At 39.8% G+C, this 22,451-nt stretch overlaps 2 protein-coding genes across 2 annotated transcripts in view; both read left to right on the plus strand.

Annotated features, from left to right (window-relative positions):
- DCAF13 (DDB1 and CUL4 associated factor 13) overlaps positions 1-3,823 on the plus strand; it is a 28,113-nt gene extending 24,290 nt beyond the window's left edge. Inside the window, exons 9-11 of the mRNA XM_026495593.4 lie at positions 1,019-1,154; positions 2,323-2,486; positions 3,179-3,823. Coding sequence (XP_026351378.1) covers positions 1,019-1,154; positions 2,323-2,486; positions 3,179-3,266 — 388 coding nt within the window. The 3' untranslated portion in view covers positions 3,267-3,823. The remainder of the gene's footprint in view (positions 1-1,018; positions 1,155-2,322; positions 2,487-3,178) is intronic.
- An 80-nt stretch (positions 3,824-3,903) lies between these two features.
- Positions 3,904-22,451, plus strand: part of RIMS2 (regulating synaptic membrane exocytosis 2) — a 626,259-nt gene continuing 607,711 nt past the window's right edge. The window contains exon 1 of the mRNA XM_057307663.1: positions 3,904-8,998. The gene's annotated coding sequence lies outside the window, so the exon portion shown is untranslated. The remainder of the gene's footprint in view (positions 8,999-22,451) is intronic.

Consider the following 22,451-nt stretch of genomic DNA (forward strand, 5'->3'; position numbering starts at 1 on the left):
ATTTTAATAGGATGTTGTTTCTAACGTCCTTCCCCTTTTAGAAATAAATTTCTTAGGGTTTCTCTACGGGTTCACTCAAGAGCTCAAAACATATCCATTGGAAACAGTGTAAAAGACTAGTTTTATAAATGTATCTCAGATATTTTTTATAAGTCCAAATTCTTTTTGATCAGGTCATCATGTGTGGGGTTTCTTTTACTGTGCAGAGTGACCAAGCTCGTTTCCTTTCTCTCGAGTCTGCATTTTGAATCATCTAACCCAGATATGGAAAATTCATTTCTCCAAAAGTCTCTTTTTATTTTTCCTGACCTTGTCTTTTACTTGTTTTTTAATGCTTTTCTTAACACTTTCCCAATATAGTATCTTCTGTGAATTCACTTAGCATGTTTCACAGCCTTTCCAAATAGGTACGATATTTTACATCTCCATTTATTAAATGATTCTTAACTCATCAGACACTTCTATAGCCCTCCCTTTCTGTTCACACATGTAAATCATCAACTCTCACTTTAAGTAAGCTCTTTAAACAATTTGACTGAAACAAAATCAGACATTAGGGTCAATATATCAGGATGTGCTCTTTGAATGTTATTACATCCGTTTTATTTTCCAGTAAAATGAAAAAAAAAAAAAAGTGATTGTTGACCTGAATTGATTTGGAGGGAAGAGACAGTCTATTTCTTATTGTTAAAAAATTACTCTAGCTTCAGCATATTTTATTTGTGTTATATGCCTTCAGTAATTTTGTGAACTTTCCTGGGCATCTGGTTTTGCTTAGTTTTTTTATATTTATTTTTCTTGTTAGATTGTAATTTCTCTGAGAGCAAGAATTTTTTTTAACTCCCTAGGGCTTAGCATAAAGCCCTGTTAGTTTGGTTCAATAAAAGTATGTTAAAATTAATTTGAATTCCCCTTTTATACTCTTCAGACTCAGAAATGCTATCCTGATACTTGATGGGCAATGGTTAAAGAAAATCTGTATCAAAATCCTAATTTTAAATTAATTCCTCTTCTGTAGGGAAGTCTATCACACAAAGAGAATGCAACATGTTATTTGTGTAAAATGGACCTCTGACAGCAAATATATTATGTGTGGGTCTGATGAAATGAATATTCGTCTATGGAAAGCTAATGCTTCTGAAAAATTGGGTGTGGTAAGAGACCCCGTTTTCTTTCATTGTCATAAAACTAGTTTCTAATTTAGTGGCTATCATTATATTATAAAGAATTTATTTGAAGTACTTTAAGGATTTTGCTCAAACTGGCATAGTTGTGATAAAAAGAAATAAGTTAGCAACAAAATAGACAAGGCTGTATTGAGATTTACTTTTTTCATGTCACAGGCACCTTCAGAGGCCTGTGTTAATTAAGATGTTTGATAATATTTGAGCCTTCTTGATTGTTTGTGTTTTTCTTGAGATAAGGAGAGGTGTAGAGACTAGAAGGTTGGACTGAGAGTGCCTGTTTCTTCTGTTAAAGGGATAGTAATCAGGCACATCAAAGGCTGCCGGTGCCTCTGAGGTCTTCTAATTTCAAAACAGTGAAACACTAACTTCAAAAAAAAAAACAGAAAGCTTCAGACTATAAAGAAGATTCGGTGAAGCTATAACTCATATTATCATGGTTGGCTCTCTCTGGGTTGGGGGTTATGGTTGGTTTTTGTTTTTGATGTTTTTCTGATATGAAACATGAGACATTTCTTATCAAACATGAGTGTTTAGATCAGCCACAAATACTGAGTTTAAAAAGGAAAGTTTAAGTGCGAATTATTGTCTACTTAGCCCCAGTAGGAAAATCAAGATATGATAAACAGTAATTAAAGGCAATTTTATTTTAGGCTTAATGATTGGTAAGTATTACACTATGCATAGGTTTCAGTTCATCATTTAAGTTCCTCTAAATCATATCATCCTTAACGTTTGTTAAACAAAACCTTGTCATTACAGAATTGAACACTTTTTGTTTTCTGTTTCAGTAGTTATTTTTATGGAAAAATGTCGAAGGATTAATTTAGGTGCTTTTTCTATGTTTTTTATGCCCAGAGACGGTCTAGTTTGGTGGTCCACATATCCCTACTCCGTCAGCACTGATATTTTAACTTGGTGGCATATATCTACATTGGAGGCATATAGCCTAAAAGGAAATTCAGTGTTTGCAGAGATAATGACTCACATAACCTTGTAAAGGGTAGAATTACATTGGCAATTTTGCTTGCATTTCCTACAAGTTTAGTTTTTGGGAGAAAGGGTGCTTCTTCCTAGCTTTGTTATATGAATAAAAAGAACAAACCATTCATTGAAATGTCAAAATGCATTTTTCCAGCTTACATCACGAGAAAAAGCAGCCAAAGATTATAACCAGAAGTTGAAGGAGAAATTTCAACATCATCCTCATATAAAACGCATTGCTCGTCACCGACATCTACCAAAATCTATCTACAGCCAGATCCAGGAACAGCGCATCATGAAGGAAGCTCGCCGACGAAAGTATGATTTGGGGCATTTGATTCTCTCTCCGTATCCTTTTCTAACTTCCCCCTCTCAGCTCACCGGAAATAAACAAAAACCAGCCTTCTGAGGGAATAGTTTATGTGCCATTATACAGTAGAGATGTTTTTGAATACTGCCATGAAGGGGAAGCAGTGATTATATGAGAACTTCCATTACCTATTTTTTGAGATTATGTTTAAAGGGCAACCAGTAAAAATGAATTCCATCAAAATAAGAAAACATTTCTGCTCATACTAAACAAAACTGTTGCAAATAATGTTTTTAAAAATGATTTCTAAAGAAGCTGGAGTTAAGAGGTATTATATATTTTCCAAGTTAAAGAATGCGAAGAACTGATAGCGTCCATTTCTTGAAGCATGTTAGAAAAATTTTTATTCATCATAGAATTTTGAATCTAAAGCAGAGCTCTCACCACCATTTTCCTGGTAGTGTTCTTCTCTTTGGAATAGGACACTGTTACGTGATGAGAGAAGAAGCAATTGTAAATAAGTTAACAAAAGTTGATTTCTAGCTACTTTTTACCCAGTCTCCTTGTGAAAACTTTTTTTTTTCTCAATAAGGAGTTTTCTAGCAAAAGAAAAGACTGTGGTTTTTATAAGAAAGCTTTCTTTGGGCAAGGAGATTTCTCATAAACTTGCTTATGTTTTGTATATTTTGTTTATTTCTAGGGAGGTGAATCGTCTCAAACATAGCAAGCCTGGATCTGTGTCAATTGTGTCAGAGAAGAAGAAACACATAGTGGCAGTTGTGAAATAATACTTGGTATTCCTACCAATCCTGATGTATAATTATTGGTTACATTTTGATGTGCAGACTCCGCAAATAAAGTACTGACTCTAGAATAATAACAAACAGTTCAGTTACATGTTTAGAACACTACCCTGAAAACTGTCCTGAAAGGTGGCCTGGTTGATAAGACTATCCAACATTTTATCTTTGATCCACTTTCTTATTTCATTGAAGAATACAGTATTTACAAACATGTTTATTACTGTTAGAAATTGCAGATACACTTTCGCTTTGATCTATTATTGTAGATACACATTTGAATTTACATTTAAGACCAAACATCTTTTTTGTTACCTTTAATATTACTTTGGGTAATTATTGCAATGATTCTTCCTATGATTACATATAACATGTGGAAGAATTATGTCAGAACTTTTTTCAATTCAATTAATTTTCTGTGCTTTATTTGTATTTGGGTCTTTGAGACTTTAAAGATGATCAGCTTGCATTTATATAACTTTTATAAATAATAATTATAATTTATGGTCAAGTTAAGATAATAAAACATCCTTTTCTCAGCATTGTAACTTTGATCGATTTCTGCTAATTTCTCTTCAATCTCACTAAATCATAAATAGTTCTGTGTGACATATGTTGGGTTTTTTTTTTAATTAAAGTTTAGTAAACTTTATTATTAGAGTATATATAACCCAAATTTTAGGAAATTTTAAATAAGAGATTTTTAGGGGCACCTGTGTGGCTCATTTGGTTAAGCATCTGACTCTTAATTGTAGCTCAGGTCTTGATCTCAGAGTCATGGTTCAAGCCCTGCATTGAGCTCCATGCTGGGTGCGGAGCCTACTTAAACAAACAAACAAAAAACTGGAAGAAGAGATTTTAAAAACACACAAATGTATGTGTTAAGAATATATATATTTGTAGTAAAAATATAAAGAAATGTACAGGAATGATAAAGATAAAAATTGAGAGTGGGAGGAAGAGAGGGTGGGGTACACAGGAGACTTCAACTCTTACTAATGTTCGTTTCTTAAGCTGTGTGATCATTGTATTATTTATGCTTTCTTGGATATCTTGGATATTTCACCATATTTTTTATAAGGCTGAGAAGAGATCAACCATCTGTCTTTTAATTCCTATGATCTATTGCAGGCCTTACTTACTTGATTTGCAAGATGAGCCAAGTTGTCTTTTGCACATATACTGCTGTTAGTTTGGGTGTGGTTTTAAAGAAATATGCAAAAACTGATCCAAAACCATGAGCTTTGGTGTAATTTGAGTCCTTCAAGAAGCAGATACCTAAATGGGATTATATGTGCAAGAGATTCATTGGCAAGAACCGTCTGTAAAGGATTAAGAGGCAGGAGCAGGGAGTATGCAGGGAGAGCCTCTGTCTGGACTATAGGCTTGACATCTGTGACAGGTGAGCAGGAAGAAAGGAGGACTGAGTAGGAGGAGGCTCAGGCTGTAGTGTGGTTCTAAGGTTGGGCCAAGCTGATAGGGTGTCCTGGAACCAAGTTGCTTGTCAAAGGAGTCCCATATTCAAGAATGGGCTAGTGCTAGTACCCTCACTGTGCTCAGTCAGTGGCAGGGAGCAGCCGTGGGGAAGCATGACCTTACAGTGAATGCCGTAGTGGTATGTAGGACCCCTCAGCTAGGACTCCGTCAGCTGTACTTCCTGCAGCCAGTTCTTGAAGGAGTTCTGAGCAGAGCATTTCTATAGCTGCACCCCTTGTGCCACACAGATGCATTTCTTGCAGGTTTGGGGAGCAACTCCTCCATGATTTTCCATGCACCTCTTCTAGAAGAAGGAGTTTGGATGGTCAGTAACCCCTGTCTCTGAAGGGCCACAACTAGTACTCACCTTTTTAAATTTTCCTCATCCACAGCTATCACCTTCACCAGTTTTGGTGGCTTACCTCATAGTATAACCCAAACCTTCATTCCTGAGGGGTCTGAACCTTTGGTAATCTTCTCTGAACCTTTGATAACCTTCTCAGACAGGGGTTGCTACTCATATCCATTAACAGTTGCAGTGGAGCAAGGGAGTATCAGCAGACACCAAAGGGATTGTGTTCTGCATGTATTTCTCCCATCTCCCCCTAACTGCCTCTGGTCAAAGTCAGTACTCCTGTTAGGAGGCTGACCACTCCCTGGACATAAGTTCAAAGTACCTTGGTGATAGTCGTAACTTAAAGAGAAGCAGGACTTGTGCTGTGTTCTCTAGCAAGAGTGTGTACCCCTTTAGCAACTAATTCTTCCAACCCTGCAAAGCCCAGAGTTTTAGGAATGGGAAGCCGTGGGTTGCTAGGAATGGTGGAGCCATTCCTTTTCTCTCTTGGTCCTTGGACACAAAGGTTTGTGATTTGGTGAATTTAATGCATTCAGAAGGACAGTACCCCATCATTTTACCATATTGTATCTGAGCTGGTGCTTACATTATGTTATTAGCAGGCCATTCCAGTAATCTGTGAGACTGTGTATTTCTGCACTGTGTATGTGCTATGACCAGTGGGGTCCTTTGGGCCCAGTTTCTTACCTCCTTTGCTTGAAAGTAGGTTCCCTGGATGAATACTGTGTTGAGTGGGATTCATGCCTGTGAATTAGGCATTCTGATAACGCCCAGGTAGTGGTGCTGGCTGAGACTTTGTGACTGATATCTGGGAATACTGGCATAGGTATCTCCGTGAAAATTAATTGCTGGCCCTTCTAGGATCAAAAAGAGCAGTATAGTCATGTTGACACCGAATGGTCTTTTGTTCTCCTCAAGGAATAAATAGTACCATATCAACACAACATTGGTCTCTGTCACTAACAGTTTGGACAGTCACGCACACAATAGCTAGATCAGCTTTGGTAAGTGGGGGTTCATTTGTTGAGCTCATTCATAGCCTCTATCTCTGCCACAAGCCATTCCATCCACGTGCCCCTTGTGCCTCTTCTAGGTTGGCTAATGTCAACTAGTGGAATTATTCTAGTTGGTGCTTTAGTGCCTCTTTCGTGGTGGATTTTTTTGGTGGACATTAACATGTTATACAAAATACTCTTGACTCCCTCATATCCATCCATAAACCTCTACTCCAGACCTCCTTGTCAGATCTTCTAGCCCTTTTCTTTCCATACCCTGACCAGCCATTGACCGCTGCCCAGAAATCTCATCTAAGGCTCCTTCTACCTAAAATGATAACCAGGCACATAGCTCATAGATCTATCCATTGGGAAGGTTTTCCCTCACCACTGTCTCTCAAGGCCATCCCTTTATGTTTTTTTTTAAAGCAGCCATCGTCCATTTGTGCCTCCCACATATTGAGCTAAGCCAACCCCTCAGCAGACTAAGCTTGGGCATTATCCACCTTCTTTAGCTGGTTTACCCCCAGGGCTCTTGGTGCAAGTGGGAGGAATGACACTGATGCAGTTGTGGTGGGAGATGTGGAAGTCTGTGCTACCTACTCATATACGTGCCCTCTGGTCCTGCTTACGCTCTTTCTCAGATGTACCATTCTTCTGACGGACTGCTGCTGAGTTCATATAACTTTATATCTTGGCTGTTCTTACTAATTCATCTCAAAATGGGCAGTTGTGGACAAATGGTTATTTGGTGCTCATCATCAAGCATTCTGTGTCTACCAGAGCTCAGTCACAGTCCAGAAGCTACTTCTCAAAAGGTATAATTTTCCACTGCAGATAGCATGGCCTTGCTCTGGAATCCCAGGGTCTTGTGATTCTCCCGCCTGGACTTACCATAAACTCCACACTGCATCTTTTTCCACCAGTGATGCTTCCTGTACTGTAAAGTCTACTGGGTCTTGTGGCCCAAGCACACAGGGCTGCTTGTACCTTAGCCTAGACCTGATACAGAACTATTTCCTGATCTGGGCTCCACTCAAGGATTGTAGCCTTCTGTATTACTCAGCAGATGAGCCAAAGCAGTAGGTATTCTTAGGTGTGAAATGTGATGCCTACAAAACTCAAGTGGGTCTACCAGGCACAATGCTTCCTTCCAATGCAGCGGTTACACTTTGGAAGAGATCTTGTGGTATGCCCCTGATCACTGGACCCCTAGAAAGTCACTAATATGACAGATTGCTGAACCTTGTTAGGATTAATTTCTCACCCTTCTGACCACGTGTATCTTACCAGGGCTTCTCGCATGGCAGCCATCTCTTGTTTGTCCTGTCCAGTCAGCAGGAAGTCATCAATGTCATGTATAAATGCTCTGTGGGATGTCCAGTCAGCCTCGATCTCTGGACTGTGAGAGAGTACAGGAGAGTTCGTAGCCTGAGGGCAAATTTAAGTGAATATTGTTCATTCCGTGTGAGCGTGAACTTTCTGATCGTCTTTTCTAGCTGGAGTAGAAAACACATTTGCCAGATCAATAGCTGCATACCGTGTACCTCCGGCCTACCAGCACGTCTGCTCTAGCAACAGTACTGTGTCCAGCAGAGCAACGGGGATCGGCCATACTCTTTTGACTGCTTGCAGTGGTGTATGTTAACAGTCATTCTCCATAATCCATCTGGTTTGTGCAGAGGTCGGACTGGCAGATTTGATGGAGCTGTGAGACCATATCTGCTCCTTTCCTGTCCACCCACCCCCAATACTTTTTAGGTCCTTAATGGTGGCACCAATCTCCCCTATCCTACCCACCCCCAATGCAATATTGATTTTGATTTGCTGTCTTGGTTGGGGGGAAGAGGTGGGATTTAAGAGGCTTCTTACTTGTTTTTCCTGTCACAGCTCTTATTTCATGGGTCAAGGACCCAATGTGGTAGTTATTCCAACTATATCATTTCTAATTACACACTTGGGAACTGAGGAAATGACAACCGGGTAGGTCCATGGACTCAATAGACCTACTATAAATTAGACTTTAGATCTCCATTTATAAGATCCCCATTAGTTGTCATTCTAATAGAGTCATAATGACTCCTCAGGTCTTGGGAGTAAAATGTCAACTCAGACTTCGGCCCCTATAATCCTTGCAATATCTGGGTATTCCTCTTTCCCCAGTGCACAGTTACAATAAGTAAATGGCCATAGGTCCTTTTGAGAAACCATTATATCATATACTTGTGGTTTTGCAAGTCTCCCCCGCCCGCCAAGGACCCAACTACCTCTGCAATCAGCAGTTCTGAGGTCTGCTAACTGAGCAAGAGATTGTGCCTTTTTACTGTGATTACACTCGGCTTCCTTCATTCTTGCCTTTTTCTGGCTGTAGATGTCAGAGTACCATTATTGGATATCCATCTATTTGCCTCAAGGACACCATGCTTTAATGATTTCCCAAACTCCCTGCAGATTAAGACTATTTGGCTGCCCCTCCAACCTTGCTGGTCATGACTGCCTCGTGGCTTCTAATGGTTAAGTGCCACCACTTGACCTCTCTTACTGGTATATGTTTGGGGGCAAGGGCATGATCACCATGGAATTTAATGAGCTCAGCTCTCTGATTACTTTTCCTATCATCAGCGCTGGGCTGTAGAGAACTAGCACTGAACTTTTTGGTGATGTTAGTTCTCCTCTCACCAGCACATTCCTATTGACCTTGGTGAATGGTGTGTCTCCTAGGCTTTCCCTTGCACATAATCTGATGGTTGCTGCCTTACTTAATATATCCATCCATCATGCCAACTTCCCTCAGCTCTATTTCTTCCTCTACAGGCTGCCAGGGCAACAAGGTGTTTCCACTTTGCTCAACATTGGCCATCACTTTCTCCAGGCTTCTAGGAGCCATCCGAACAGTGAGTGTCCCCCTTTCCCTAGGGTCCTTCCCAGGGTGCCAAATCCTATGACAAATAATTCTTCCTTTTTCAGGGTTATGCCCCTTCCCCCTTGAAATTCCATCCCAGCAGTACTTCCTTGGCTCCTGCCAGGATACACCAATTCTTGCAGCTCTTTTGGTGTGTAATCTGTTTCTTTTCTTATCAGGGTCAATATATCCCTAACCAGGAAATGCTGGAATTTTACTCTAATTATTGGCCCAGCAGTCCAGAGTATAGACAAGGGAGTGCTCCCTACCTGTTGCCTTGCTGAGAAGAAGCCTGTGTGGTATCTTTCCATACAGGAGAAATGCTAGCTCTTACTAGAAGGGATGGACCACCTCTCCAAGCTCTAGGGAATCAGGGAGGTTTGCAGTGCCCACATCCTCAGAATATCCTTGGAGTTCTCCCACATCATATTTCAGAGTTCTAGTTTTTCCCTACCAGAGACCTGTCTTTAGCAAAACAGACTACACTGGCCGAGCATTTAAATGTCTGCAGAGGTGTGCAACTCTCATGATTAGATCCTGTGTCTGCTCCTCAGCTCCGTCTGCACCTTTACTGCGGGAGGGAAGGGCTGCTTTGTAAACTAGCAGAGTCTGGTCTCTGATTCTCACAGTTAGCCTTTAATTAATGGCCCTCAGTTTCTCATTATTCCTCTGCCAGGCACCACCAGTACAACTTAATAATCAGCAACTCTGCTGTCCTTGGAGACATTGTGCCCTCGTCTCTTTCACATGCTTGAATCATCACACCTGCAAGGGTAGTTCCTCCCATCAGGACATTTTCCTAGGTCATCACACTGGAATCTTCAGCAGTGGAGCCACTCAGACTGGAGCCATTTTTATCAGCCAGGCAGTGAGTGAGCCTGTCTCCAAACTCCATCTTACCTCTTATTTTCTTGCTCTACTCCTAGTACCAGGTTCTAGTCAGGTTCTCTGAGAAACAGATGCCAAGACAGCGTTAGACAAGCAAGAGATTTAATAGAGGAAGTGTCTGTGAAGGTGAAAGGGCAGGGAGACAAAAAAATTAAAAAATAAAAAGGCAGGGAGCAGAAGTACACAGGGAGAGCCTTCTGTCTGGACCGTAGGCTTGATACCTGTGACAGGGAGCCTCAGGAGACAGTGCAGTTCTAAGAAAGCTTTAACCAAGCCAGTGGGGAGTCCTCCAGCCAAAGTTGCCTATTAGAGAATTCCTTAAATCCCTCAGGGATGGGCCAGAACTAGGACCCCTACTGTGCCCAGTCTTGGGCTGGCAACAGCTGAGGAAAGTGTAGGGTTGGCAGGAGCCTGGAGGTGGGTTTGGGGCTGCAGCTGGGGTTCTTAGTAGACTGTGCTCCCCACTGCCAGTTCTCTTGAAGGAGACCTGAGGGGCACATTTCCATGGCTGCCACAGCTACCCGCTTTCATACCCGTTGTCATTATGAATTAGGATCTGTTTATATTTCTACATATAGATCATTCAATAAGTACGCTAATTTTTTACTTACCTGGAACTTAATATAAGTGAAAGTGTAATTCATTTGCAAAGTGCTATTTAAATATTGGTCCTAAGTGATATTGACTGTCATGGAATTGGAAGTGACCAATGGCAGAGAAAGAAGCCAAGCTCAACATTTAGCTCTTGGCACATAGTGGGTGCTCTTTAAATGTTTGTTGACATAAATAAAACCCACACTTGCATTCCTGGTGGAATATTTACTGATGATTGTAGTTATATATTTTCATGACTTAACACTTTTCTCCTCATTCCTTTGTCCTCCATAAGCCTGAGAATGCAAAATGTCTCTATTTAAGGAGAGTGCCTTTTTAAAATATATTTTGTCCTGAAATATTAAAAAGTATATTGTTCAGGTGCATAAATAAAAACATGTAACTCAATTTTTGATGGTGCTAACATCAAAAAATGTATTTGATAAAATAAAAAGTTGGTTAAATTGGAGCCATTGAACTCTGAGGCATAACTGCTTAAATTTACCTTTATGAAAATATGCAAGCTATTTTTGTCATTCATGCAGCACGTCAGTTTGATTCAACTAATTGAAATAATTGATTCAAATCATGAAAATATATCCATACCCAAAAATAGAGTCAAATATTTAAAGTTAGGCCAAACAGATATTACAAAATACCTTTCTGATTTTATTGTTTCATTGAGGAATAATCACTATAACTGAAACAGGACCCAACCATGATTCTTAAGGGATGAGGATGAGAGTGTATATATCAAATCATGCTGTTAAGAAACAATGCCCCAGGGGCACCAGTTAGTTAAGCAATCCCACTCTTGGTTTTGACTCAGGTCATGATTTTGGGGTCCTGGAATCGAGCCGCATGTTGGGCTCTGCACTCTGCGCTGAGTCTGTTTGAGATTCTCCCTCTCCTTCTGCTTCTCCCCCTGCTTGTGCACTCTCTCTCTAAAATAAATAAATAAATGAAATGTAAAAAAAACGTTTTCCCCTTTGCTTGATTTCTTTTTATGTTTTTTTCTTCAAATTTATAAAACACGAAGGAGGATCACAAATTTTTCTACTTATCGAAGGGGATGGACAAGGGTTTTCAATGATGGAAAGATACTATTTCAGGGTTCTTGCCTACCCAGAAACCATCTGACCACTTTTGAAAGTTTAGAGATTTGCCTTCATCCTTTTTCATTTTTACTTAAAGGGAGTAGGGAGGGGAGTGATGGAAGTTGAATGGTCACAGCGCTTATTATCACTTATGGCCACCGAGTTCTCAACTCAAAGATGATGAGATGAATGCATAGGATAAACCTTTTTTGAGATGTAATTGATATGTAGCGTTAGTTTCAGATGTATAACGTACGATTCAGTATTTGTGCACACTGTGAAATGATCGCCATACATACATAGAATTATAGTTCTTTTTCTTGCAACGAGAAGTTTTAAGATCCATTATCTTAGCAACTTTAAAATACACAGTACAGTATTAATAGCTAGAGTAACCATGCTGTACATTACATCCCCAAGGACGACTTACTTTATAACTGAAGTTTGTGCCTTTTGACCACCTTCACGCATTTCCCTCAACTGCGGCTCCACCAAACTGCCTCTGGCAGCCATCAGTCTATTGTCTCTATCTGTGAGTTCGTTTTTGTTTGTTTTTGTTTTAGATTCCCCATAGAAGAAGATCACATGATATTTATCTTTCTCTGTCTGATATATTTCACTTAGCATAATTCCCCTGTAGCATAAGCCCTTTGGCTTTTCTTTTTGTAATGCAAGTGTATGACTTAAGGTTTGATCGCTGAGCCATCTCCCTCAAAGAGGCATCTACTTCAAATATGGCTATGTTGAATAGACACTTGCCAGCCTTAGAGCTAAATAGTCAGGCCACAACCCCCTCTCCCCTACCAGTCTCCTTTATTTTAGAGATCTTGGTTGGTTTTGATAAGTGACCGCTTGGGCCTCTTGGTTGGTTTTTTTTTTCCCCCTCTTTCCACACTTTAAATTCCCTCTATTCTGCTTTAAATAATTCACCAATAAAAAGTGAGCCTAAACCCTAGGCCCTCATCCTCAACCTTAATAAAATCAGAACCCTAGGGCCATGCATGCCCTCTTTCTTTTTCACTCTATCCGCAACCTCCCTGTGTAGCCACAGATGTGCCATGTAATTTCTAGGTACCATAAGTAATTAACCTTTCTTATAAAGTTTCCTGATAGTTATTGCTGAAGGCATTTTGAAGTTATAATAAGAACCATAAGGGCTGGTTCAGGCACAACATTGGTTATTGATAGGCTGAGACTGGCACACAACATGCCCTCAAGGTCCATCCATTTTGTTGCAGATGGCAAGATTTAATTCTTTTTTATGGCTGAATAATATTACACTGTGTAAGTGTATGTGGTTTTTTTTATCCTTTCATCTGCTGATGGATAATAAAGTTGCTTCCCTGTCTTGGCTATTGTGAATAATGCTTCAGTGAACGTGAGAATGCAGATACCTCTTTGAGATCCTGATTTCAGTGCTTTTAAATATATATCCAGAAGTGGGATTGCTGGATCATATGGTAGTTCTATTTTAATTTCTTGTGGAACCTCCATATGGTTTTCCATAATGGCTGTACCAATTTACATACCCACCACACGTATACAGTGGTTTCCCTTTTCTCCACATCCTTGCCAACACTTGTGTTTTCTTCCTTCCTTTCCTTTCCTTTCCTTTCCTTTCCTTTCCTTTCCTTTCCTTTCCTTTCCTTTCCTTTCCTTTCCTTTCCTTTCCTTTCTCTCTCTTCTCCCTCCGTCTCTTTCCCTCCCTCCCTTTCTTTTTCTTTCTTTCTTTCTTTCTTTCTTTCTTTCTTTCTTTCTTTCTTTCTTTCTTTCTTTCTCTCTCTCCTTTCTTCCTTCCTTCCTTCCTTCTTTTCTCTTTTCTTTTCTTTTCTTCTTTCCCCTTTCTAATAACCATCCTAAAAGGTGTGAAGTGATATCGCTTTGTGGCTTTGATTTCCATTTCCCTAATGATTAGTGATTTGAGCGCCTTTTCATGTACCTGTTGGCCATCTTTCTCTTCTTCAGAAAAATATGTATTCTGATTCTCTGCCCATTTTTAAAAAAGATTTATTTATTTGAGAGAGAATGAGAGAGAGAGTGGGGCAGGAGGGGCAGAGGGAGAGAGAGAATCCTGAAACAGACTCCTTGCTGAGCGCAGAGCCTGACATCGTTTGATCCCAGCACCCTGAGATCACAACCTGAGCCGAAATCAAGAGTTGACTGCTTAACTGACTGAGCCACCCAGACACCCCTGCCCATTTTTTAATTGGATTGTTTTTTGCTGATGAGTTGAATGAGTTCCTTTTATTTTTTGGATATTAACCCTTTACGAATATATGATTCGTAAATATTTTGTCTCATTCAGTAGCTTGCCTTTTTGTTTGGTTGATGGTTTCCTTTGCAGGGCAGTAGCTTAATGTAGTCCCACTTAACTATTTTCAAAAGCTTTTGGTGTCAGATACAAAAAGTCATCGCCAAGACCAATGTCAATGAGCTTACTGCCTGTTTTCTTCTTGGAGTTTTATGGTTTCAGCTCTTACATTCAAGTCTTTATTGTATTTTGAGTTAATTATTGTGTATGATTTAAGATAGTGGTTTATTTTCATTCTTTTGCATGTGGCTGTCCAGGTTTCCCAGCACCACTTATTGAAGCGCCGTTTCTTTCTGCCCTGTATATTCTTGGCTCCTTTGTCATCAGTACTTGACTATGTATGCATGGTTTTATTTCTGAGTTCTCTGTTCTGTTCCATTGATCTGTGCAGTTTTTTTATGCCAATACTACACTATAATTTAATTACTATAGCTCTATAACATAGTTGTAAATCAGGAAGTATGATGCTCCTAGCTTCATCCTTCTTTCTCAGGATTAGTTCGGCGATTTAGGGTTTTTTGTGGTCCCATACAAATTTGAGAATTATTTGTTTTAGTTCTATGAAAAATGCCGTTGGAAGTTTAATGGAGATTGCATTGAATCTATAGATTGTTCTTAGAAATATGGATGTTTTAACAATATTGGTTCTTTCAATCCATGAGCATGGTGTAGCTTTCCATTCCTTTGTGTCATCTTCAGTTTCTTTCATCAAGGTCTTATGGTTTTCAGAGTACAGGTCTTTCACCTCCATGGTTAAGTTTATTCCTAGGTATTTATTCTTTTTGAGATTATATGAGATTGCTTTCATGATTTCTCTTTCTAATGGTTTATTATTAGTGTATTGAATCATAACAGATTTTTTGTGTTGATTTTGTATCCTGCAACTTTACTGAATTTGTTTTTCCTAATAGCTTTTTGGTGGAGTTTTTAGTAATATGTCATATAGGCTTTTTTAAAAAGCAGTATAAAATGATGTTTTAAAAAAACCCAAACACTTGGCACATATTGCAAATATTCAGGAAGTGGAATCACTTTTTTTTTTTTACATTTTATTTATTTATTTGATAGAAAGCGAGGCAAAAAGAGAGAGAGAGTGAGCACAAGCAGGGGGGAGGGGCAAAGGAAGAGGGAGAAGCAGGCTCCTCGCTGAGCAGGGAGCCCATACAGGGCTCCATCCCAGGACCTTGAGATCATGACCTAAGCTGAAAGCGGATACTTAACTGACTGAGGCACCTAGGCATCCCGGGAAGGGGAATCACTTCTGATATGAGTCTTAATCCTCTGTCATTGAAGTTAAGGAGTTTAATAAAAAACTTACTTTTTTTTTGTCTTAAAAATGTTTAAGAAGAGTCTGGCTTTATAGTTCCTAGTTACCGTGAAGCAGGGCTTTTTACTTTTAGCCCTGTGGTTCTCAACTGGGGCCAGTTTTGTACCTTTGGGGACATTTGACAATGTCTGAGACTTTTTTTTATTGTTACACCTGGTCGGGAGGGGTTGTTGCTAGCATCTAGTAGGTAGAAGCCAGGGACGGATGCTGCTGAACATCCTACGAGGCGTAAGACAACACCCCCCACAACAAAGAATTATCTGGTACAAAATGATCAACAGTGCTGTTGTTGAGAAACCTTGCTTTGGTCAAATTTAGCCAAGCCACTACAGAAATAACAGGGATCCATCTTTTTTTAAATCAAAATTCGAAACTGCAAATTTTAAGCAGTTTATAATTCATTGAGAAAAAAAAAAAACAGGTAGGAAAGCTATTTCATTATCTAGCAATATCTTACACTTACAGGCAGTAAGAATGAGCCTAGCAGGAAAGTACATCTTTCCCTTACAGCCTGTCCTGAGTAATCAGTTCCAGTCACTGAGGCCAACATTCACTGATTTACAAAGTGGAGTAGCATGGAAGTTTATTTTTTTTCTCTCTCTCTTTTATCATTTGAATCTGATCTTTCTCTTGCTGGTTTTCCTGCTCCTGCTTTGGCTGATCTCAAGTCTGATTTGCACCTTAGCCCAGTGTCAACGTATATACCACTTAAAAAATGAAACAGCCGTAGTATGGTGTTTGCTTGGCATCTTGTCAGGGCACTGTGTACTACTGACTTGGAAGTAACACCTGCTGAGTCACTGGTACTACCTCCTGCTACACCCCGTGGTTTCCATAGTGATGTCTCCGTGAATTGCACTCAACAGAACCTGACTGGTGAAAGAGAAGAGCAATTTCCTGTCATTCAAGCTCTCTGTTAATCTAGAAATGGGAACATGATTTTAACCATTTTCAAATTTAACTTTACCAGTCAAAATCTTTTGGAATAAAATGCACAGATATGTTTTAAGAAGTGAGGTTGTTAGGGTGAAACCCTTAATAGGAAAGGAAGGAAATAAGGTGGTAGGTGATGGGAAAGAGTTACTTAGGGAGATAGAGAAATGCTAGTGAATACAAAAGATTGATAGTAACTTCAGGAAAGAAAAGTTGCATCAAATGCCTTGTTATTAAGTCTTGCACCTTGGTCACTGCTATAGGCCTTATCTTTGATGGAGCCAGAGAAAGCAGATTGTTATTCAACCAATTTTTTTTTTTTTTTTTTTTTAACGATCCCCACTCATCATCTTATTTTAAGAAAAAAGAAAGGGCTTGCCTGGCTGGCTAAGTCAGTAGAGCATGCGACTCTTTATCTCAGGGTTGTAAGTTTGAGTCCCTCGTTGGGTGTAGAGATTACTTAAAAATGAAATCTTAAAAAAAAAAAAAAAAGGAAAGGAAGGGAGTACATCTGCAGCGAATGTAACACTGTATGTTAACTATACTGGAATTAAAACACACAAAAAAAGTTTTTTTAAAGAGAAAAGGAAGGGAAAGAGCCATTGATTTTCCCTTACTTGCTACCCATTTAGTGGTGTGGACATAGAACAGTCTTTCTGTCCTTCTCTCCCTCCCTTCCTTCCTTCCTTCTTTTTTTCATTCGTTCCTCCTCCGTCTCCTCCACCTTCTTTAACTAATACATTTTTACAATTGCAGAATAGATTGCGGAGATTTTTAAAAATTGGTATGACATTCTGTGTACTAGAGAGACTCAAGGACTGTGTCATGGGAAAAAAGAGATACTCAGGAAATCAGGTATCTCAAGTCTTTAGAGAACATTCATGGTCAGCTTGGATGTTTGAGTAGTGAATCCAAAATTGCTTGCAACCCAGTGAGCATTGTGATTTATACAGGGCCTTAAAGCCCCATAATAGAAGGTACTAAATAAACATTTGATTATTTGGTGAAGGAGGTTTTAAAACATATAATGGATCAGTGTTTTCCAGTTTTTTAGTATTATGACACATAATGGTGCTAATAGTGCATACATTTTATTTTATTAGACTTTTTTTTTTTTAAAGATTTCTTTATTTGAGAGAGAGAGAATGAGCATGAGTGGGAGGTGCAGAGGGAGAGGGAGAGAGAATCTCAGACTCAACACTGAGCGTGCAGAGCCTGACACACGGCTCGATCCCACAATCCTGAGACCATGACCTGAGCTGAAACCAAGAGTCGGTAGCTTAACTGCGCCACCCAGGTGCCCCTGGTGCCTACATTTTAAAGTAAATGTAAGTTTGCTTTGATCCCTTCTTTGAAAGTTATTAAGTAGCTAGGTTTAAGTCGGGGCCAAGAACTCTTTCAATGAATGAATGAATGAATTATTGAATGAAATAAATATTCTTTCATTTAGTTGACATTTGAGTCCCAGCTATGGGTGTGTGTCTTAAGTCAGCTTAATGCCTGATTCTCTTCACAGGCAGTGAAGGTAATGTCCAAAAATGAACTCATTATTTTGCTCCAACTGTCAAATTTCATCTCCTTCTGCATTACCTATTTTTGAATGGCGTATCACACACAAAGATACCCAGACAGGAACCTGGAAGGAAGCAAGTTTTATTATTAATAATAGTGTTAATAACAATAGCTGCTAATGTTTATTGAACACTACTAATACTGCAAATGCTTTACATGCACTTAATTTAAACTAATTTAATTCTCTTAAGAACCCGAAAATGTTGTTCCAATAGAACCTTTATAGGCCCTATTATAATCTATATTTAGTCTCTGTACTTGGCACTCAATCTATAAAAGATTCTGAAAGGAGCTCAGTCTCATAGGAGATAGACAAGTAATTGAAAACAAGTCATTGCAGTCCACTGTGATGCCTCAGCAGGATACCAGCAGGATACCGTAGCAGCACCCATGAGGAAAACCCTAGCTTCTGGCTGGGACAGAAGCAGCCCTCCAGAAGTGAATGATGTTTATCAAATGCCAGCTAGTTGTGATATATTGCATGGGTGAGTAGAAATATAGCAGGGCTGTTTTCAAAATAAATCTCTGATCCCTCATTCAGATATGTCACTATTAATCAAAGAATCTCTTGCAGCAATGCTATATTATCAGAAATTGATTGCCCTAGGTCAAATAATATATAAGGTTTGGGCTCATAGTCTCCAGAGAGATAAGAGAGTTAAAGGATAGAAGTCTTATTAGGGTATTAAAGTTGAATGGATCAGAAAACACAAAAAACATATTTAGGGGTCTAGGACATGGGGCAGAAGAGTGACTGTTAAGTAAAGATGAAGGTTTGTGTGAGAATTGGAGGCACTGAGCAGAACAGGGTGTGCTGCAGATCCTGGTGGACAGGCCCATGACACGATCAGCCAATAGCGACAGAAAAGAAGCTTCCAGCAAGTACGCACGCATGTGCCTACGTCTGCTGTATGGGAGCGAAGACTGACAGCAGCAAAAAGGGAAAGCATCTCTTCTGATCTTTGCCCCCATAATTCACCCGACCAAATGAAGAAATTAGATATACTTTTAGGGCCAGCTTTAAAAATAGGCCTGAATGATTTCGTGACTTCCTCTCTCTTGCTAAATAAAATATCTCTTTATTGCAACTAAACACAAAGATTAATATATAATTATTGGTTGAGTTAATACATTGATTTAAGCACACGATAGCTTTGTTGTAGATTGGGGATCAGTTTTTTGCAAGGAACAATATTTTCCTCAAGGCAGTTCAAGAAATATATGGGGAAGAGTTTCATGGAAACCCAGGGGCAAGAACCTCAGAACCACCACTGAGCGAGACATTCAGGGCTCTGTAGCTGGGCCCTGGAGAGCCACGGGGAAATGAGACTCCTTCTGCATCTGCTCTGCGTGTTCTCTACCAACTGGCCTCTTTCCCTTGCTCATAATTTCTATTCTTCTATAACATCAACTCTTCCTGTGCCCAGACAGCTGCCCCACCTTGACTAGACATGACTTTCTAGTTCCAGTGCCCCATCATTTGGTTCCTTACCTCTGTATCTTTCAATTTCAGTTTCCCAGGAAGGAAAACCCCTTAGCTGGGATCAGCTTCTTGAGGGCACAGTCTCTTGCGTCAGAGTCACTTGGAGGCCCTGGTTAACAGGTCTGCCCTTGACCTCTTGCACAGCATGAACTAGAGGTGGGAGTTTTCAAAATGAGCTGTCAGTACTAAGCCATTAAAATGTTTAGTGCGTTTCAGTTAATGATCAAAAGGAATAGGAACGTTCTATCAGTGTTTTGGGCAAGGAATGGAAAGAAACAGGGACTTGGGAGTCCAAAGTAGGGGATAGGTCACTCTGAGTTGATAAAAGGGCATGGAAAGAGGAGGCTGATTTCAACCTCAATTCACTTTGACTGCCTCTGTTTTCCTAGCTGTTCAACCTTATGTCTCCTGATGGTCACCCCCAAATATGTGGGAGCAGGCTCAGCCTTGCCTCTGTTCCTCCTTTGGTGGGACGTGTGAGGGGGGCTTGGAATTCTGTTACTGTCCCTATACCTTCAGTGTCTCCCTGGATCTGGGTGTAGATCCCAATTGCCATCCTTTCCCCATGTGGCTCCACCCTGAGTCCCTATGGTGAGTAGTGCCCTGGAACCCTAACTAGTTCCTACCAAATTGGCTTCCCCATCACTGTTAGCCCATGCCCTGCTTACTGGCCTAATGGAGGGTGGTAAGTTCTTTGGTTCCTAAACTTCAGCACTCAGAAACTCTCCCTCCATGCCCTGGCCAACCAATGATGAGCCCCAGAATTCTGCCAAGCCACAGCCATGACCAGCAACTGCAGCCCCCATCTTGCCAAGCTTGAGCTTCTCTCTTGCTGCCGAGGTTTCAGCATGCCTTGCACCGGAGAAGAACACAAACTGCAGACTTCATAATCACCTCAAAGGGAATTTTATCATCACCTTAGCAGGGATAAAATAGAGGCTATGTACAAACGTGTTGTTCTGCTAACACGCTCAGGAAGCCTTGCTTTGCATGCTTTATGAAGCTTTTTATTGGCTTTAACACCTTAACTTCCTCATGAAGAAACTTATTTCCCCAAAGATTCCTTAATCAAAACATCACAACATTAGATTTGTGAGGAAGTTCCCTTAAGCAATTAGTACTGGTAGAGAATATAAGCCCAAATATTGAGTTTGGTATGATGATAATACATGCTCCGCAAGGCAATTGTTCTCAATATTTGCAATTTTATTTTTTTTTAAAGATTTTATTTATTTATCTGTCAGAAAGAGAGAGAGAGCACAAACAGGGGGAGTGGGAGAGGGAGAAGCAGGCTCCCCGCCGAGCAGGGAGCCCGATGTGGGGCTCCATCCCAGGACCATGAGACCAAGACCTGAGCCAAAAGCAGACACCTAACTGACTGAGCCACCCAGGTGCCCCAATATTTGTAATTTTAATTTAAAAATTCATTTGAACTTAACATGTGTTATAATAGTACATAGAATCTGAAATGCAAAAATTTCAAGCTCAGTAATAACAAGTAACTAGAACAAATATATTTGGGTCTAGTTTCAATTCTATAAGGAAATAGGTCAGAAAATTAATTTATAAAAAGCAATCTTGTTAATTAGATTCTTTCCAGGTGAAATGTGAAGCTTTGAATAGCATTATCCATTCCAATTTATAATTAATGAACTCAATTTCTGTTGTAGCGAAATTTCCTATTCATCCATCAGGGATTTTCAAATCACTATCATTCATTTTATGAGGAAAAAAATGTGAACTATTTCCTAGAGGAAATACATATTTTAAAATAATTTTATTAATCATGTTTTGCTTAAATTGGAGTAAATAAGGTAGAAAAAATTAATTACTCCAAATCTGTTTGTATTACATAATAACCAATTATGCCAATCGTGTGTGACTATAGGCCAAACACTTATCCTCTCTGAGACTCAGTCATGTCATTTGAAAACTGGGTATATTCTATGCACGCCTTCACAGGGCTGGAGGTTTCTTTTCTTTTTCTTTTCTTTTTTTTTTTTAAAAGATTTTATTTATTTATTTGACAGAGAGAGAGACAGCCAGTGAGAGAAGGAACACAAGCAGGGGGAGTGGGAGAAGAAGAAACAGGCTCCCAGTGGAGCAGGGAGCCGGATGTGGGGCTTGATCCCAGGAGCCTAAGGCAGATGCTTAACGACTGACCCACCCAGGCACCCCTAGGGCTGAGGGTTTCTAATGAGACAATGCCACACCCTAGCCAAATAGCAATCTTGACAAAGATGCTTGCTTAAAGATCACAAAAGCAAAGTCAGGGATAGACCTAGATGGGGTCTGTTATTTGAATCAACTAGTAGAGGTTACTCAAGCAGTTTCTTTGCTACCCTTACAAACATGTCTGAAATTCTTGGCTGAAATTCTACCCCTTCATTAAAATAACACTTTAGTAAATTATCATAAGCAGTATGCAGTGGACATTTGTCCTTTTTGTGGTTTCCCAGTATCTACTTTGATGGAATCTGCAGTGTGTGATTCTTGGAAGTGATGGAGCCAGTCACTCCCTCTCCCTGTTCCCTTACGGGCAAAGCCAATTAGATGCTGCTGCCCAGTGCTTTGAATCTGGGGTAAGTGAAACTGTCATGTAGGGTCAGTTCTGAACTGACACATAGAGGTGCATCCAGCAGCAGTGGAGGGCAGCACTGGCGGTCGTGTCCATTGAGATACCCCAAACAGACCATTCCTTTGGTGGGACTGGCCTGCTTCCAGTTCTGTAACCTTCCCTGGCTCCTGTCAAATTTCTAGCCTTGGACTCCAGCCTTCGTATTCAATCTATGATCTGTCCTATGCCTTTCCAACAAATTCCTTTTCCGCTGATGTTAGCAATAGTCACTTTCTGTCTGTTTTCAAGAACAAGTGTATAGTTCTTGGCCAACTAATTCATTAGGAAATTACCTTTTGGTGTTTGCATTAGAAAAGAGTCTAATTTACTACCTTTCTTAAGTCAATCTTGCCTTCCGAGAATCATTTTTCTTAAAACAACAACAACAACAGTTGAATGGAAACCTTACAAAGAAGAATAAACCCTGTACAGTCTGTTGATCTGGGTATCTTGTGTATGAACGCTGCCTCTTCTGGTTTACTTTAGTAAACTTCACTACGTTCCCTGCAGTTTCTGCTTTCCACTCTTGCTGTAGAGAAATGAGAAAGGGCAAGGTAGAAGAGGAAAGAAAATCTTCTCACTACTTTTGATCCTCAGCCTTTTATTTCCAACTGGACTGCAAG

Source organism: Ursus arctos, unplaced genomic scaffold (genome assembly GCF_023065955.2).
Source record: "Ursus arctos isolate Adak ecotype North America unplaced genomic scaffold, UrsArc2.0 scaffold_6, whole genome shotgun sequence".
Lineage (NCBI taxonomy): Eukaryota > Metazoa > Chordata > Mammalia > Carnivora > Ursidae > Ursus > Ursus arctos.